The following is a 20,057-nucleotide window of genomic DNA, read 5'->3' on the forward strand; positions in this document are numbered from 1 at the left end:
TTCTGCATTACTCTAAAATCATGTCAGTCTTTCTGTGACACATTTTAAATTTCCATCATTTTCATCAATATTGCTGACTAAAATATGGAAAAGTAAGCAGTGTCAGTGTGAAAAATCAGTCACTGAGAAAAGCCTCTGCTTCAGGAAAGAGCAGCTCTCTTGAAAACAGAACTTTTTCTAACCAGCAGTACAAAAATATGGGAAAGAAATATGGCAGTTTTCTGCTCCCCACTCAAGCTGTGCTTTTCATTGTAAGGCAGCAAGCTGACATCTCTGGAGGTTACAAAACAACAAAACAAATCAATTAAAATTAGGTAAGGATGAAGAAAAAACTGGCAGATCAAAAATGAAAATTCTTGGATATGAATTTTATAGTGAATAAGAACCTTGCTGTCTTAAAGATATAGTTTTAAAAAAAGGATAAGAGGATGACATTGAGAACTGAAAATCTGAATATTAAAAATAAACACTTTATGGTACAGAATTGTGCATGCACTGTGCATTTTTCTCCATGTGTATGCAGTTCATAAAGCTGTACATAACTTGCGCACACAGTAACAGTATTAATTCTTTCAGATCTGTCTCATGGTATTTTTATGTGACATTTATGAATAGATCATGTTTTTCCCTAACCTAAAGAAAAATAATCTCTTTCCTTCCTCATTATGTTTGTAAATGAGAAGGACATTTTAATCTGCAAAACAGGGAAGCTCATAAGCAAGGTGAGAGCGGAGTACATCACTCTCAGGTGAAGTGACAGCATGGCCACCTGTGCTCTCTGGGTGTATCCAACCAGCTCCTTTTAGATGGATAATAAACTCTAACTTCCCAGTATCTTTGCTGGTATTCTGCCTTCCACAGAATACTGCTTTTGAGGCCATCTTGTATACAGTGAACCACTCATGCACTGAGATACTCAGGGTTTTTTCATGAGTCATTAGAGAGACTATAAGAAGTATTTTGTTCATAATGTTGCATTAAATACATTTCAGTTTTCTTGTTTGTCAGGAAACATTTGTCATTACTCTTGTCTTAGTTTTTTCTTCCTAAGTGCCTGCAGTGAAATTTTAGTTTGTTAAAGGAGGAAAATGTTTCTCACACAAACAGTCAGCAATTAGTCAAGCAGAGATTCAGCTTCTTTACCTGGGATCCACTGACATTATTCTGTGGTGTAAGAGTTGGGAAACCAGATTTTTAGAAACTAAATCTAGCTTAGCAGACTAAGGGACATGCAGATCTTCAGAAGTAATGGCTTTTAGGTGGTGCCCTTTGAAGCTGCATCTGATGCAGTGACCCTGTGCCACAGTGAGTGTGAAGATGATGTCCTGGCAATAAGCAGTTCTTCACCTCCCTCGTGCAAGATCTGAAGTTTTTGGTGAGGCCCAAGAGGTGGAGAAGCAAAGGGAAAGGAAAAAGTTAATTTCAAAGTGATAGAAGTGTTTGAGGGGAATTAGTTTTCATATGTCACTGGAATATTTTAGATTTGAAGATTTTTCTGTTTTGTCAAAGGAAGGTAAAATAATGGCTCCCAGCCTGATACCAAGCACAGAAAAAAAAAATTGGCTTGAAAATGTCTGAAAGGGATTTTTTAAGCTTTTTGCATCTTGCTGTTGTTGTAATCAAGCTGGTGGTCAAAACGAACTCTTAACCATCAATGGTGTCAGCCTTAATAAGACAATGTTTTCCTGTTTACTTCTCTTATAATTGAAGCACAGAAATAGCATGAGTTGGTGTATGCAGAAGCCTGTAGTGGGATTAAAATTGAAAAAACAGACCTCCTATCCCATGCAGTGCCCTGCTCCAAGATCCTCACTCTGGTTCTCCACTCAGTGAGCTAGGACGTCTTGGTTGTGTTCCCCACCACTCTTACGGAGCTCATACAAAGAGGTGATGAATTTCATGGATGACATAGAGGAGCAAGTCAGAATAATATAGGCAAGGAAAAGCATCTGAGTGAGACTGGTAAAGGATCAGAATCTGAAAAAAATAAGTTCAGTTGAGTACATAGCAGCAAAAAAGGTGAGCTGTTCAGGTACAAAAGACAGGAGGATTCAGGGAAGATGAAAAGGCAAGTTGTGTGTCATGGGAAAGAGGAAACGGAATAGAGGGAAAAGGAACTGAAGAAGAAGCATGTGAAGAGAGAAATGCATCCAAGTATGTACCATGCCAGAGAGCCCTGTATGGGTATGGAAACAGATATCCAAAAACATAGGCAGGAAAAAAAACAAAAAACACAACAACAAAAATGTAAGGAGAGAAAGGCACCAGTGTGCTAACATGGTAGTGAAAAAGAGAAAAAAAGTTGAAAGATTCTGTGAGTGAGAAAAGAAAGAGGGACTGCATAACTCATGGGGACGGACTGCATGATAAAATTGGATTCAGTCTTATACTACATAATTATCATCATTACCACAATTTGATGGCATTCATGATTTTCTGTCTGGAGCCAGTGGTAACTTTAGAGAACTTTGAATTAAATCTTCTGGCATTTTTTTTTCTTTTGGATGGATGACATGTAGTAGGTAAGTTATTCTGATATTCAAGTTTTAAGGACAATGTAGGTACATAAATAGCTCTTTCTCCAGAATTTTGTGCTTCTAGAATGATTTATTTTTAATTATTCTTGAAAAAATCTTGCTCCATTAATCAAGACATTCACTGATAGTTAGGTTTGCACTCTGAGACTTCTAATAGCTTCTTCAAAACTTACAAGGAGTTTGCCAAACTCCGTGGTATTAATTTCGTATTGGTTTCTTAAATGACAGTGCTTTCTGTATCTTATTTCTGTAAGAAATTACAAACCCAAAATGTTACCCAAAATGTAATGGTTGAAGCTGGTTTTCATCATTCTCTTCAAATTCATTATCTACAATAAATTGGATCAGCAGAACAGCTGTTGGAAAGAATTCACGAAACCATTAATATTACAGATTAACAATGTTTTTTCTTCTGAAAATGCAGACCTTTGTAAGATTTGAGCAGGCCAGATGACACATTAATTGCAAACCATTTGGGCAATTAATGTGAACATTCTTTTAGATCTATTGCATATGTTGGCTTTCAAAAATGCTTTGAAAACACTTGGTGCTGGCTATTAATGCAAGATGCTAGTAACAAGAATTGGTGCTGGGCAGATGGCTTGTTCCTCATCCACGTGTAAGTGCTCACATTGTCACATGGGGGCAAATGCTGCACTTTGTTGCCAGATTTGGCACGTTTCTTTTCTAGCTGCAGCAGAGAATTCAATTGCTAATTATGCAGTAACTCTGTCTGACATTCAAATTACTCGAGACGCAAGATTATCACAGATTTAATTGGGCCTTGGATCAGCTCCAGGAGGTTTCCACTGATGTCTGTTTATAGACTTAGAGCAGACTGCAGTTAATGTAACAGATCCTACCAGTGTCTGAAGAGAAGTATTTAGCTTTGTACTTCACACACATAAACTATATTGCAGTAGAAAACAAAACAGAATATCCAACAACTTTCATGTTATTAATTTGTGATTTGGAAAACCCATTTGAAATAATACTGACCACTGTTTTGTCTTTCTTTCCAGTTGCAGGATGTACCCATCTTGGGCAAGTTTATGCTGACAGGGATGTTTGGAAACCAGAGCCATGTCAAATCTGTGTGTGCGACTCAGGGTCTGTTCTCTGTGATGACATTGTCTGTGATGATCAGGAGCTGGACTGTCCCAACCCAGAGATTCCATTTGGAGAGTGCTGTCCAGTTTGTCCACAAACAACACCACCACCGACAAGAGTAAGTTTGTTCTCAATGTTCTTATTTTGGTGTTGCTGCCTTCTTGATCCATGCCAAATTCAGTTAATTTTCTTTTAGATGCTCTTAAACACTTTTATATGCTAAGCTTGTCACTTTCTATCTCTATGTAAATAATTAGGAAGGACAAATTTTGCCAAATAAAAATAAAAAAAAACAACCAACACAAAAAACAACAAAAACACACCAAAAAAAACCAACCAAATTTTTAAAAAACCCCACCCAAACAAAAACAAAATAGATTGAACTTTCACAGAATTTTATCTTTTTTGTTAAATTCAAGAATACTTCTGTACTCTATCAGAGAGTTGGTACCAAATTAGATAAAATACTTGTTAGACCTTTAGGCTATGCAGCTGAAAGCAAATTTTGCCAAATAAAAATAAAATAAAACAACCAACACAAAAAACAACAACAAAAACACACAAAAAAAACCCAACCAAATTTAAAAAAAACCCCACCCAAACAAAAACAAAATAGAACAAATTTTGCCAAATAAAAATAAAAAAAAACAACCAACACAAAAAACAACAAAAACACACCAAAAAAAACCAACCAAATTTTTAAAAAACCCCACCCAAACAAAAACAAAATAGATTGAACTTTCACAGAATTTTATCTTTTTTGTTAAATTCAAGAATACTTCTGTACTCTATCAGAGAGTTGGTACCAAATTAGATAAAATACTTGTTAGACCTTTAGGCTATGCAGCTGAAACCATTAAGTCTTTTAACTCAGTTTTACATAGGCAACTGGCACAGATAAATAGTAGAAAAGGCCAGAAGCCAACAATTAGCCATTATATTTTCCATTTTATGAAGAAGCATAAGAATAATGCAAACAGCTGTTTTGTTGACTGCGTGCTCAATCTATATACATGAAACTAATGCCAACACAGACAAAGAAAATTCAACAGTTCTCACAGCATACTATGAGTCTGCATTTCTTATCAGCTCAATTCTACATCATCACAGAGGATATCTCCTTTTGCAGAGTTATTGCTGACTTGATGCTCTGCAAAGGCAGGATGATTCAAGCCCTACATGCCTAATTTATCATAATCTTGCTTATAGACACCGACATTATCTAAAGCAGTTGCAGCAACTTCACCTCAGGAAAATCAAGAATGTTATTACAAATGTATTACTAGTCCCCTGCCTAAACTGCTCCAGGGAGGGAGGCAGATGTACTGTGGTTATCTCAACATTCATCCCTGCTTAACATCAAAGAGATTTTCTCAAACTACATAGACTTCCACAGGCACATTGAAGTTTTTTATCCAGAAGATAAAGGAAGAGAATGAAAGAGATGTGTATATGGAAACAAAAGGGAGATGATGCATTTCTGCAGCTTTATAGTGTGTGTGCTTAAACATGAAATGTCAGATACAAACACATCACCTACTGTTACCTGCACCATGCTAGTGCACCTGTACTGCTTCCAGGGTTACCTCAGCTACCGCACTGAACAGTTTTAGAGGTGTAAACAAATGGTACATAGAAGTATGCTGGAGATTTAAGCATAGCTCTCTCTCTTGTTGAGTCTAGAGACTCCTTCACCAGTTCTGTGGCCCCTGATAACCAAGGACATCTGGACTACTTCCTCCAGCCTCTGCCTTCAATACGCAACAGTTTGGTCCTCCCCTGGAAGATGTTGTGCTGACCTTACATGGTGCATAGGGAAATGCCACCCTGAAAGATCCAAGACAGTTTCAGCTGAATATTCTTTGCTACAGCAGCTGAATACATAAAAACTGCTCTGAGCTGTATATTGAGAATCCAGATAGTAACGTGTAACTGAATTATTAACTGAAAGCTAAATAAATTGGAGGAGCAGGTCTGATAAACTAAAATCAGCTACATTATCACGCTTAACATGCTGGACTGAGAAGGATACAAGAAAACTGTCCCTTACAGCTTTCCACAGTGGACTTCTATCCCCATGGTACTAAATGTCAAGGCTCTAATGGCCTCATTAGTGCCATTTTTTTGCCTACAGGAGAGGTGTAGCTTATGGACAAACCATGAAAGATGAAGGACTGACTAAAAACCCTACAGGTCTTAAATATACTGAATAAGAATGAATTAACTTGATAAAACTCTGTTCTAATGTTTAAATGTTTTCCTCTTGTTTATATTTTTTTTTCATTTATTTTCATTTTCTTAATTAAATTACTTTTCCTTTTTTTCTAGACTCCTGGAGTAATTGCCCGAGGCCCCAAAGGAGACCCTGTAAGTGCAGCTTTTTTATTTTCTCCCTAAAAAACCAAACAAATCCAAGAGCCCACCCCTATAATACCAGCTATAACTGTATGTCCCAATCAAGCTACTGAGATACCCAGCTTTCATTGGTGTCTACACTGTCTGCAGGACCGTGCCATGTAGTTACTTTGAAGTAGCTCTTTAGCTTCAACTAAACTGTCAAAAATTTAAACTGGAAAGAGAGAGATAGAGTTTAGCTCAAATTGTACTACAGTTGTTAATTTTGATATATTTCTTCACAATAGAAAAAACAAAACAAAACAAAACAAAAACTTATGAACTCCACTATCAGCATTAATTTTAGATTCAGGAACTGACCGGTTTAATATTTCTAGTATGATTGATCAAGTATTAGGTGCAATAAGGCTTCAGGAACTACGAAGTGTTTCTATGTGTGAATTTTATCTACTGTCTATATCTTCCATAAATGCTCAGTGTGGTCTTAGTTACACTTACTAGAGAAAGTTTCCCACCACAATCACACAGACTTTGTTACAAATGAAAGGATGTGTCCCATGACACCTTTGCAGCTGAAGGCAAGTGCTGACTTCTGTATCTGCTCTGCTTGTGTCTTTGCAGGGTTCTCCTGGGATTCCAGGCAGAAATGGTGCCCCTGGTCCCCCAGGACAGCCAGGGAGTCCTGGAGCCCCTGGTCCCCCTGGGATCTGCCAGTCATGTCCCAGTATAAACGGAGGCGTAAGTCATTGTTATGTTCAGCTTCTACCCTGATGTTCACAAACATACAAAGCAATATTGTAGGTACCAGGCCCTTGCACCTTCACACATAATTTGCTTCCAGTGGCATCTGTCTCTGATTTGTGCTTAAGAAACTCACAGCTGAATGGTAGGTGGGGTTTTGTTGCTAGTTTGGGGTTTTTTCCACAAAATTTGGCTGGAATGCAATTAAATCATCTCTGCCTCATCTTCTTTTTGAAAACTTTTGGAGCCAGATCAGATGAAGGACTTATGTAACTCAGAAAATAATCTGGCCAGAAAGAAAGTGTGCAGGAGGAAGTATGTCCCCTGAAGTTAATGATCAGGGAACTCTCTTGCTTTACTGTATTTTATCCAACGTAAATCATCTCTGCCTCATCTTCTTTTTGAAAACTTTTGGAGCCAGATCAGATGAAGGACTTATGTAACTCAGAAAATAATCTGGCCAGAAAGAAAGTGTGCAGGAGGAAGTATGTCCCCTGAAGTTAATGATCAGGGAACTCTCTTGCTTTACTGTATTTTATCCAACGCGTGTTTAATCAAGAAACATTCCCAGGAGATTAGACTGAAACACAGGTCCTCGCATGTGAGTACTATTTCTTATGCTCCCTGACCCACTGAATCTTGAATTCTCTTCTGAAGAGCTGGGCAGACCCAACAAGAGAGCTCCTTTTAACTGAAGTTTCTGTGCAGTTGGATTTGTTCAGGGAGATGAGCCACAGCAAGAGCTTTGTTAAGAGTTTACAATGTCTTCCATTCAATTGAGCTTTACAATATGGCATTGCTTTAGCACAAAACTGTGAAGGAGTTATTTGAATAAGTTTGATAATATCTGCAGAATGAAATCCACATATGCCAACTAAGAGGCTTACATGGGAATTCCTTGAAAAAATAAATGTGAAATTTATAGTTTTCTCTTTTTGAAACAGAATTTTGTGTAAATGGGTGTGTCAGAGGTCCTGTCTGCTCTCAGAAGGGCCCACAGGACTCCATGCTTGGACTGAGCTTCCATGTGTTTCAACATAAACTGCTGAAAGCATCGAGGCTTGGCTGCATCGACTCAAAGATTCCGTGTTTTAATTATTTGGAGTGACAAAGGCAACAGGAAGGGAGAAAGGGAAGGATGGAAAATGGCATTAGAAAAGAAGTATGACACTCAGTTTTTTCAGATGTCTAAGTTCTCATGCATGAGGGGAAAAAAAAATAAAAGATTTGTAATTCAGGGAAGGACCAATTACACCTAGGTAAGAAAGTTGTTGCTACAAAATACAATTAAATTAGACGTTCATTAAATAAATGGTAAAGAAATTAGGAGAGTAATAATGAACTGTTAAACTGTTGCATTGTTAAATGTAACAGAAATATTTCATCAACATTCGTGAGTGACAACTGAGGCCAGCAGAAAAGTGACAAATAATGAAAATGGGGGGAAAAAATCTTAAAAGGAATAAAACAGGAATGAGAAGAGAAGAGAGAAAGGCTGTATTTGGCCCAGCTGAGGCCCAGGTGTCAGGATGAAAGCTGGGTGCTGGATACATTCACCATGACCACAAAATAAAGAAATTGGTTGGGCGTCTTTTATGGATGATTTTAAATATGGCAGCTATATGTCAAACAACTGCTACTCAGTAGATACAAAAGAGTTATTTCCATATATTTACCATATAGGAAAGGACTTACTTTATTTCTAATGATCCTTTTTTTTTTTTTTTCCCCCTTTCTTTCTGTTTTTCTCTATTTCTTTTACAGAGTTTTTCTCCACAGTATGACTCCTATGATGTGAAAGCTGGTTCAGCTGGTATTGGTTACCCACAGCCCATTGTAAGATGATAAAGACTTTTTCTGTCCTTTTTTTTTTAAAAAAAAGAACAAATTTTCTGCTTGTAGATTATACCTTGGATGTATATGTATCCTGATTTTAATTTAACTAGATAAGTTTTAATTGTTGCCTGGAAGTGGAATACAATTTAAGGCAGCAGTTTGCTGGGTAATGTCATTCTAAAAAGTACCTATATTTATCTGGGATTCCTGCTTTTGTCTCTCTTTCCTCCTTTTTTTACCTTCTTTTTCCTTGACTTTCTCTGATTCACTTTCTTACATGACCTAAACTTTTATCCTCTTCTCCTTTGCGTACCCTCCTCATCTCTTTTTGTATTCTTCTAGTAATTCCTTTCCTCCCTTCCACTACTTTTTTACCTCTTCCACTGTCCCTAATCTTCCTTTATCCACTCAGCAGCACTCTGTCTTTACTCAGAATGATACTCCATACTTGTTTACTCTTCCACAATTCAAATTTGCCTGATAATTGATGAGTAAACTGCTCTTACAATCTTATTTTTGTCCCAGAACCAGTGAATAGCTTTTCACTTTCCATTTTACAATTAGCATGTTTTTTTACCCACAGATATCTAGACTGTGTACTAAGGATGCTCTATCTGCCTCCTAGGCCCAGCCCAAGTTTTTCACAGTTTTTTTAGTGAGAACAATCAAGGATTGCCTGAAAGAGTTATGCATGAGCTATGCTTTCCATATAAACAAACTTAAATGTTGCACCTCATGATTTTTCTTTTAGGCACTAGGATTTAGAGATATTCTCCACCAATGACACGGAATGCTCTCGATTCAGGCAATCTGCTGTGTAGGGGATGTGGTGAATTGTTGTTATGGGAAATTGGCTGCTGCTTCATTAAGTACAATCATTATTTTCAGTGGAATGCTGCACATCAAGGTTTGGGTATCACATTCAGAGAAGTTCCAAGCAAATCTGTTATTTCTCAGGGCTCCATCAGATGACCTTGTGAAATAATTTTTTACTAATTAAAACTCTGTCATAGGCAGTTTATCACACAGCTGTTTTTCCTGAAATATAGTTGGTTATTTTCTCACTTTTATATTCATTTTTTATTTCTACCTTGGTCATTTGCTAATATGATCTTCCATGTACTTGTCTTATTCAACCGTATTGTTTTGTATTTGTTTTCAGCTCCTCACAGTTTTTGACCACAGCTTATCATGTAATCTACATTTTGCTTTGTCTTCATGTGGGATGTGTTGAACCAGGCAAACAAACAAGATACCTTTCAGTTAACAAGCATGGTTACTCCTTTCTGTTTTGGCATTTCTCTTTGAGGTGCTTAGTGATTTCTTGTGCTCTGATCCCTGGACCTGAGTGAAAGAAATTATAATTCCATTGGGTGCCCTAGAATGTCTTCAGCCAGAACTATCTGTATTTCAGGTCGTATGTTCTTTTATATTGCCTCATGCAATACATGACTGCAAAGCCAGAAACAGAGCACTTACAGGCAGATGTGATTGACTTGCTTGAACTAAATAATGTTTATCACTAACATGACATAGAGTTATTAATTTAGAAATTTAGTGTATCAAATTTCAGCTTAAACTTTCAGTTTAAATAAGTTTCCAAACTGAAATAATTTGGAAGAGAAATAAATTTAAAAATGCCACCTACAACACCAACATTTGTCTATGGGTGGTTGCAGTGCCTGGTATCTCCTGAGTCACACATCTCCCCACTACTGTCTTTTCACTGGCTTTCCACTCCTTGTCCAGTGATTTTGTACTTTACATCTCAGTTTCCTTGCTCATATAACCTCCACATATTGTCTTTGTCTCTTTCCACCAGTGCGCATATTCGAAGTAAAATATGCTTGTCTGCTCACAGTCAGGAGATGCTGGCAGGAAGCAAATACCATACCTAACTACCAGTTTATCTCCCCAGTGATGCTCATGTCTTGTTTGTTTATAGCCATAATTCTAATCAATTGGTTGCAATTGATGAGTTGATGGTGACAATTCATGCTAATTCTGAACTTATTCTGTTCCAAATGAGTTCTAACAATTAACAGTGAGGGACTGCTCATTGTATTCATGGACTGATTTACCCTGATTTACCCAGGCACTAACTGCTCTTCCATTTGGTGTACTTCTTGTCTTAGAATATAGCAAGTATTGCAACAATTCTCTTTTTGAGACAAAAGACAACCTGTGAGCTAATATTAATATAGTGTATTTCTAGTATAGTAGTATACTATACTATGTATAGCAGTATATCATAGTTTTACTATTACTCTTGTATTAATAAAATGATGTTCCTGTAACATCTGTAATGCATTGGCTATTCTGACACCAAATTACAATCTCCCATCAAACACTTTATGTGCAATATTAAGCCATGGAATATGCTGTCAGTACTGCAGCACATGGTGGTTCTCTTGTAGTTCAGACACTTCAATTGTTTTGGCTGAATCAAACCCATAAACAGTTTAGTTTAACAAAAGCTTCTTTTAAAGAACCACCTGTAGCTGCAGTAAATCACTATGCTAATTTTCAAAGGTTTTCTGCTTTGCAATATCAACTGCTTTTGTGGTTGTTGATAAAGAGAATAGAAATACTAGCATACTTCCCAAATTGAGAATTTCCTTAATAATATTTTACTCCCTTTTTTGCAGTTAAAATAAGGAACAGTATTACTGATTTGAGTAAAAATATACATCTAGTGAGATTTCATCCTCTGAGTCACCTGGTCCAGACATCATTTATTTTTAATGGCTGACAAAGTTCAGAAAATATTTCATTGGTGAAAATCCTTGCCTTACTGACAAGTAAAAAAATTATGGCCTTAATTCATTGTACCTGTAAGTCCTAAGAAGTCTAGAGTCATAGACAGAGTTTATCATACAAATTTGCTCTAATGAGTTGTAAATGTGTGTGTGTTATAGCTCCTGAATGCAGGTGACAAATTTAAAAATTAGTTTTGGAAAACAAAATCTGGCACAAATAGACTAGCAAGCAAGCTTATCAGCATCTGAAGACACAAGGTTAGTTTAATAGCTCAGTTATGTGGCAGAGGAAAAAATAATACAATACTTTGAGGAGTATGTTAATTAAGGCTTCAAAGAGAAACACAGTGACCCCCTTTCTGAAGGGCCTGTGGATGCAAGATTTAGCAGTGTCTCTATATAGTGCTGCTTCTTTTTTTACTTCACCAAGTACATGTCACCATGGACATTTCTTTGTACTAATATGTAAAAATTTATTTCACAGTTATTGGTGTTGCTGTTGCAGCTGTTTTAGCCTTTATAGCTATATTACATTAATATAATGCTTTATTTTAAATCTGCACTATAGACTGGCTTCCCAGGACCCCCTGGCCCCAGTGGTCCCCCTGGCCCACCTGGTCATGCAGGTCCCCCTGTAAGTAAAATTAATCTTTTCATCATTATTGCATATTATTTTCAACTCATAAATCTAGATCCCCAACAGTTCTATGGATAGATGACATCTCCTATTATTTGGGCTGTACCATTTATACACCCCCAAGACTGCTGCTGAGTCTCTGTGCTCCCCAGTGCTTTCTGCAGTTCTGTGGGGTGTTGGCTAAGGTTGTCTTAAGATATGCCACTGCCTGCCATCCTCTGTTAACATTCCCAAATGCTTATTCATACAAAAATTCAACAGGAGATAAAGGGAAGCGGGAATCCTAATACGCATTCTGTGAACACACAAAGGGTCTGAGTTTTTTTATGTGCATCTCCTTTTAAAGGAGTAGTTTAAATTTGTTTTTCATGGAGCCATATTCTGCTTGGTTATGCTAATTTCACCTTTGGTCATTTGGTGACAGCTTTGACTAATGGTTTCCTTACAGTTATGAGATTATTATAAAATGATGCATCCAATTGTTCACATCCTAACTATTTCTCTTCTGCATTCTAGGGCTCTGCTGGTTACCAAGGTTCCCCCGGAGAACCCGGACAACCTGGCCCTCCTGTACGTATACATTACATATCACCATATATGTTAAAGTCCTGATCTTACACGCATGAATCTGTGTCATCACTGGAGTGGATAAAAAATTTACAGTTCATCCTGTCTGTGTGCTGTCATGTATGTCAAATGTACACGTATTTCATGAAACCTAATGCATTTTTTATTTGAAAAAAACTTAATATTTCTTGTTATAGTTAATATTTATTTTTTTTTCCACAGGGACCTCCAGGACCTGTTGGAATGATAGGACCAGTTGGTCCTCCTGGAAAAGATGTAAGTCCACTATTATTCAACCAGTTATTACTAAATGGGAAGAAAGTTCATTAAACATTAAGATGGCAGGGCACATTAATGCCATTGCATGTAACATTTTTTAACATTTCCCTATACTCAATTTTATATGACTTTAAGAAACTACAATTTCCTTCATTAGTTAGTCCATTCCAAAAGCATTCCAGTTATAGCAGGCAATTTGATTCACACAAATAAAGCGAAAGCAAAATGAAACAAAAAAGCTATGGTGCAAAATAAATTAGCAATTATGCAGAAAAGCAGAGAGTAGTGGCAGTTGCTTGAACCCTTCAGATCTTGCTTTGAGAGTTAAGGCTGTTAAAACCACCTTGGATGTCACAGCTGGGATTTCTGAGTAGGTACAAGCAACCTTGTTCATTTTGAGAGTTTCACCATGAAAAATAAGTTTTCTGTGATAATCTCTTCCTAAAAGTTGTCTTGAAAGAAATCAGATGTTAACCAAAATCTTGTTAAAAATTGGTCTTATAAATTCTGGCAAATGTTTTTCAGAAGGCCACCACAGAATCATAGAATGGCTTGTGCTGATCGTATCCTGAATCATCACCCTGATATTAATTTTCCCACTATCTTTGTTGGAAGTTCCACCTGCTTATTCCAACTTGCCTTGATCTACTACTACTGGTTCTTTGCGAGTAACTGAAGCAATAGCAAATCAGTCAACATTTTTGCTTTCCTTCAATAGGGAGAACCAGGAAGACCAGGTAGAAATGGAGATCGTGGAATCCCTGGATTACCGGTATGGAAAAGCCCCCAGTCACAACACTTTTCTAATCAAAGGTTTGGGTTTACTTTTTTAAGTTGGCCAAGAATTTATTCAGCTTTTTATGTTTGTGTGTTCAGGGTCACAAGGGAATTCCTGGAATGCCTGGAATGCCTGGGTTGAAAGGTCAAAGAGTAAGTATTAAGTATATTGAGTATAGCTGAATCTGCTTGAATTATACTGTTGTCCTTTTTCAATCATCACTTCCCATGAGAGGGACTGTATCATAGAACTGCAGATCAATTTCTAAACAATGTAATCTGACCTTCCAGAACAAAGACTGTTAAAATTTATCTAATTACCTCAGTTGTGGAGCTCCATCCCAAATGCTGGGCTAAAGCATACCTTCTAGAAAAGCATCTTTTCTTATCTAATGGCCGTGGAGAAATGAAGGATTCAGAATATTATTTCAAAAAGTGTTTCAATAGCTGATAGCACTCATAATTAAAAATACAAGCCTTTCCTTTCTGTGAGTTTGTCATGAAGCTTAATATTTTGCCAAGAGGAATCAAGTTTTCAAGAACAAAAGAGAAATATCAATGGTTTTCCTTTCCCACAGGGTTTTGATGGAAAAGATGGTGCCAAAGGTGACAGTGGTGCTCCTGGCCCAAAGGTAAAAAACTCTGGTGTTATCTTTGTGGTAGGCAGAGCAACACCATCCATCAGTTGTTGTATAGCTACACTTTGTATATTAAGCAATTACAAAATTCCATTACACATTGAGGAAATTCATTGAGTATCTCCATTTAAAGAATGAGAACCATTCCAAAGGAATTAGGCTTTCTGAACCATGTAATGTCCCAGTTTTCCAGCTGTAACAAAGATGAGATTCCAAAATGAGAGGATATGCCCGTATCATTTGAATTCATTGTACAGTGGGGTTTTTTTCCTGGTTAAATATTTTGTTCTGGCTCTTGTTTAGACTTCTCCAACCTCACAGCACACAGCACCACACAGCACACAGAAAGGGGCAATGAGTTGCACTGTCTTGTTTCTGTCTCTTCCCCCTGAATAAACCTTGAAATGTTCACTCTGTTATTGGTGTTTTTTCTCCATGACAGGGTGAAACTGGTCTTCCTGGAGCAAACGGATCCCCAGGCCAACCGGTAAGTACATGTATCCTGTGGCATTTAAATGGAAGTGCCCATGACACTTCCCCATTAACACATTTACTTATCTTTCTTTTAACTTTAGCTATTCCATGTCATGCTGAGCTATATAAATAAGAGCAAAGTCTCTTTAACAGGCCATATTATTTTGGAAGCCACAGGACAGATTTATATTCTTACATTTTCTAGGGACCGAGAGGTCCGTCTGGTGAAAGAGGAAGACCTGGGAATCCTGGTGGCCCTGTAAGTATCTGCAGCTGTTTGTATCCAGAAACAGCACGTATTTTATTTCAGTATGCTGAGAATTCCCTGCTTCATGGGTTTAAGTTTTTAATTTGTTTTAGGGTACAACAGTTGTAATGCAAAGGATTAGAAAACCATAAAGCATCTGTAAAATCATACCTGAAAACTTTTCAGTGCCCAATTAAGGACAGAACACTTCTAACTCACAATGTGTTCACCATCTTACTCTCCAATTCCTTTCTAAATGAATAGTTTACATGTTGAGGGAGTGTTCAGTGTTTCAGCAAATCTCAGGTTCAGCCAAGAGGAATCAGGAGGAGAAGTGGAAGCAAAGGGCAGCAGCAGAAAGCAGAGAGGGTGAAAAATGCAATCTCACAAGTAACCTGCAGGACAAAATATACTCTTTGACAAATATTAGGGTATAGTCTTTGCTCTGAAGGAAGTCATAGTTCATAGTATTCAACACAAACAGCAAAGCACAGTGAATGTGTAATAACTAGCAATATCTTTGTACAGACACTACATAACCTGAGTAGCAGACCTGCTCTAACTTGTCCACAAGACAGGCAACAGGATTTAAGTCATGTCACTGTTTGTTAGGGTTTGGGAGTGAAACTGTAGCATTTTATGTGAATTAGCAGTAACCGTTACTTTGCAATATGCAACATCTATCACAATCTTAATTTATTTAACCTTAAGAACTGGCCACACACATGATGCTTTGTAACTGTTCTTTCCATAAGAAATCTAATGAGAATGCATTTTTGCATCTTGCTTTCTCATCATTACAGTACAAGTCACATACAGTGATACATATACCTTCAATAAGAGTTAATTATCATTTTAGAATTTCACAGTTGAATAATCTTTGGGTAATGGTAAACTAAGTGGGAATGTACAGACACAAAAGGATGGTCTGTGAGTCATTGGCATTAAAGCATGCAAGGTCTGTGTCTGGGGTAGTGCTCCTTACCCAACACCTCTCCTCTTTCTGTAGGGTGCCCATGGCAAAGATGGATCTCCAGGAGCAGCAGGCCCACCTGTAAGAAGACTTACAGATGTTTGACTTTAAGTATTTGTGTTGCTCAAATCTTGTTATTTCTACCTGATGTTCTGCAGTGCCAGCAAACCCAAGACTGGGAGTTCAGTACTTTAGGAATGAGCATTTTATTGAAATACATTTCATAACTGTGTTGGTTAAGGTACTGGAAGTGTGCAGTGAAAAAGAAGAGTTTTGACACTGCAGATAAGCAAAAGCATAAATCCAAACCCAGGTTGTTCCATAGAACATACAGAACTGCTGTTCTCTATGCAGATCAAATTTTAATGGTCTTATCAAATACATGATGTAGCTCTCTCTCTGGGGTGAGCAAAAATTTTTCCTTCCGATCTGCCTAGAAACCTAAAGGTGTCCACTTGTGTATTTAACAACTATACTGGCTGCTTTTTCTCCTACACCTTTTTTAATAACTAAAACAGATTTTGGTCATTTCCTATCACTTAATCTCTTTAATGATAGTTTTCATAGTTTTTAAATTTACAACACAGAAATTTAGCTGAACACATAAGTCAGGGTATCTAAGATGTAGGTGTGGTCTTTTAGGACTAGTCAAACTTCATCTTCTGCAGCATAATTTATACTTACAGCTTTGCCAGGTGTTTCCTCAGAGAAAAATCTCATAATCAGACTTGTTTCTTTAACTTAATATTAATTCCATATGGCTTTTACCTCTTGTATTAATAGCATTTCTTTCACTTTTAAGGGTCCCCCAGGTCCCCCTGGAACTGCAGGATTTCCAGGCTCTCCAGGTTTTAAGGTATTCATAGTATAAGATACATAGTAATAGAAGATTTGGTCCTTTCTCTAGTTAGCCAGCTTATGTCACTATACATCTTTGTTTTACAAGTCCTCCTTTTCCTGGCTGCTATTACAGCGTTTGTAAGCCCCGAACTGATGTGTTTTCATATGCAGCATGAGACAAACATATACACTTTACACATGTCCACTCCAAGACACCATGAAGTGGTAGACCCAAAGCTTTATGCTGTGTTATGGAAGGGGCACAAGTGAACTTTCCATGACTGGAGAAGCCAAGCAACACATGCTGGCTAGAATGGGTGGGTGTCTTGTGCCTCAGCACTGGGATTGCTGTGCTGATTTGGCACTTGCACTCAGCTGGTGATGGTGGTAACATTCTTCTTGAATCACACAAAGATGCCACAGCAGAGGAAGAAGCCATGAAGCTAATACTCATGGCCCTGGAGACAAGACCAAAATGCATTCATTTTCCCCATTTACTACCTTTCCATAGGGTGAAACTGGTCCTCCTGGTCCTGCTGGTTCTAGTGGTAGTCCTGGAGAGAGAGGAGAACCTGGTCCTCAGGGTCATGCTGGGCCACCAGGGCCACAGGTACATGAATACCACATGGGAACTGCAACCTGCTTTTCCCAAAGTCCTACAACTCCTTTGGTTTAAAGACTGCTACTAGGGTAGCAGTATCAATTATTGAAACATTTCTTTTTTCAGGGCCCTCCTGGAAGAGCTGGAAGCCCTGGCAACAAGGGTGAAATGGTGGGTACTTTTCAAATCAGTCTTTTATTCAACTGTGTTGATGAGGGTCACTGTTTGGACTTGAGAGTCCAACAATGCTGTGCTCTGTTCATCCCCATCTCCTTTTGACTCTCTACAGGGACCTTCCGGTATTCCTGGTGCTCCTGGTTTGCCAGGAGGCCGTGGACTTCCTGGTCCTCCAGGTGCAAGTGGAAACCCTGGAGCAAAAGGCACTCCGGTGAGTTCATTGCACTGGTTTTACAAACAACTGTAGTAGAAGTAATTCTAATACCATTAAAAATACACATTGTATTTGTCCTATTCACTGGAGATTGTCTAATAAGTTACTTTATAATAACAATAGGAAATGACTTTATAGATATATAGTATCTTTGTCTTTCACACAATACTTCATATATTGCTATATGTAAAAATTATACGTAAGAACGATAACAAAATTTGTTTACCTAAATTGTCTGTCTTCTCACAAACACACCACTGGAAAACAGTTTGTCTAAAATGGCAGCATGAGACAAAATCTGCTGTTATAAAATCCTAATTTCACCTGTTCAAACTCCCACGGGCTGAAGACACAGTCCATTACACCTAGTGAGTTTTACCTGCTCTTATATTGTCATTTACCCCGGTATGACCTTTTCCAATAGCCTTATACCACATGTAGTTCTTTCTCAAAGAGACACTCAGGGACATCAAGTAAAAGTCAGAATGATGTCTGAAATATCTTAAAACCAGACATAAAACTTTACTTGGTTCTGTTTCAGATTGTATCACTTCTTTACTGGATTTTTAAGGAGCCCATGTATTCGACGTCCAGGTTCAACTAGTGTCTGTTAATGCCTTTGCAGAATGTAAAATAATAAAATTGCGTCAAGAATTTGAAAGATATAATGTCTTTCTAGAATAGTATCCTATTGCAATTCTTAATTTTAATGGGATTTTTCTCCTGTTTAGGGAGAACCGGGTAAGAATGGTGCAAAGGGAGATCCAGGCCCAAAAGGCGACCGTGTAAGTAATTTTAGAATTCATTCTGAGACTACTTCCCAGGAAGTCTGAACCCTGAATCATTCCCCATACCATATCAGGGGTTTGCTTTTGGAGACTTCTGACTTCAGTGCTCCGCTTTTTTGTTGTTGTGGCCAGGGTGAAAATGGCACCCCAGGTGCTCCTGGACCTCCTGGTGAGGAAGGCAAAAGAGGAGCAAATGGTGAACCTGGCCAGAATGGTGTACCTGGTACACCTGGAGAAAGGGTAAGCTGCTGTAGATGACTATGCACACACGGTACATTCGGAGTTAATAGACAGGAAAAGCTGGTGTTCAAAATACTTTGAGGAGAAATGTGGCTCCATATCTGTTCTCAACAAATTTCAGATGTGAGACTGGGTTACAAAACTGTGGAGAATTGTTATCTAGTTCCTCGAATGGCAGCACTTGGATCTATCTCAGGCTGAAATAAAGTAATTGCTTCCTTTTTGTTGATATTAAAAAAGCAGTGATCTTATATGCCTGGATGTTATATCAAAAGATTTGGGCTGAAGAGCAACCAAAGTTGCTCAGATAACAAAAATGAACAATCACAAAATTTTAGGTCTGGGAAGTGAAATAAACACAAATTCTTCTACATTCAGGGTATGTCTTTATATCAGCATCTTTATTGTCAATAGCTCTTACATGTTATTAATGCCAACAAAAATGATTTTGTCAGGATGGCTACTACATTAAAAGATCGTTATGACCAACAGGTTTCTTGGCTAGTAGATTCAATAACATTCCAAAGAGCATTCTCACAAAGGAGTTACTGAATTGTTTTGATTGAAAAAATAAATAGCAACACCCTTACAATTTCTGGTCCCAAGGAAACAAAAATTGTGTTGATCTATTGATAGTTCCTAATTTAATGACTGATTGCAATATTTGCTGAAACTGTGAGGAAACCAAAGTTTCACAATAAACAAATTAAACATTAAATATATAAATGAGGCAGAAAATTAAAATTTATAATTCAGATATCTTGTAAATAATGAAGTAGTAAATAGTATAAATATTAAAGTAATACCATAGAGCTCTTCTCAATATTGAATTACAAGAAAATAATTGTTCAAGACTAAATGCTCTGCTTTAGTTTTGATATGATTTTAGAAAACCTGTGAGTGAAGTATTAATGCAGGGATGGGTAAAAATAATGGAGGATGGACTATGATTTCAACAGGCAGGTTATATCCAATGAGAAGATAATTCTGTAGACTTTCTTGCTGCAATGAAATGTCATTTCCATCTATTTCTGTCATTAATTTTCATAATAATATGTCTAATGGTAAATAGTTTAGAAAAAAAAATCCTCAAACGGTTGCCATTACCTAAGTCATATCACCTATGATCTGTATTTTGTTCCTTCATTTGGCAGGGCTCTCCTGGTTTCCGTGGCTTACCTGGTAGCAATGGACTTCCAGGTGAAAAGGTACAAGTTTGCCCCTGAAAAAACCCTCAAACTTCTCTAGAATCCTTGTGAATTTAAAT

The 20,057-nt window shown here is 37.5% G+C and overlaps 1 protein-coding gene across 1 annotated transcript in view; it reads left to right on the forward strand.

The window, feature by feature from the left end:
* The window catches only part of COL3A1 (collagen, type III, alpha 1), a 51,087-nt gene that overhangs the window by 14,696 nt on the left and 16,334 nt on the right, over nt 1–20,057 (forward strand). Inside the window, exons 2-22 of the mRNA XM_009995249.1 lie at nt 3,331–3,339; nt 3,566–3,765; nt 5,976–6,014; nt 6,624–6,740; nt 8,508–8,579; nt 11,907–11,972; nt 12,492–12,545; nt 12,765–12,818; nt 13,540–13,593; nt 13,698–13,751; nt 14,177–14,230; nt 14,679–14,723; nt 14,916–14,969; nt 15,967–16,011; nt 16,733–16,786; nt 17,282–17,380; nt 17,498–17,542; nt 17,661–17,759; nt 18,494–18,547; nt 18,683–18,790; nt 19,945–19,998. Of these exons, the coding sequence (XP_009993551.1) occupies nt 3,331–3,339; nt 3,566–3,765; nt 5,976–6,014; nt 6,624–6,740; nt 8,508–8,579; nt 11,907–11,972; nt 12,492–12,545; nt 12,765–12,818; nt 13,540–13,593; nt 13,698–13,751; nt 14,177–14,230; nt 14,679–14,723; nt 14,916–14,969; nt 15,967–16,011; nt 16,733–16,786; nt 17,282–17,380; nt 17,498–17,542; nt 17,661–17,759; nt 18,494–18,547; nt 18,683–18,790; nt 19,945–19,998 (1,430 nt within the window). The remainder of the gene's footprint in view (nt 1–3,330; nt 3,340–3,565; nt 3,766–5,975; nt 6,015–6,623; nt 6,741–8,507; nt 8,580–11,906; nt 11,973–12,491; nt 12,546–12,764; nt 12,819–13,539; nt 13,594–13,697; nt 13,752–14,176; nt 14,231–14,678; nt 14,724–14,915; nt 14,970–15,966; nt 16,012–16,732; nt 16,787–17,281; nt 17,381–17,497; nt 17,543–17,660; nt 17,760–18,493; nt 18,548–18,682; nt 18,791–19,944; nt 19,999–20,057) is intronic.

The sequence above is a fragment of the Chaetura pelagica genome, unplaced genomic scaffold, assembly GCF_000747805.2.
Source record: "Chaetura pelagica isolate M959 unplaced genomic scaffold, ChaPel_1.0 scaffold33, whole genome shotgun sequence".
Lineage (NCBI taxonomy): Eukaryota > Metazoa > Chordata > Aves > Apodiformes > Apodidae > Chaetura > Chaetura pelagica.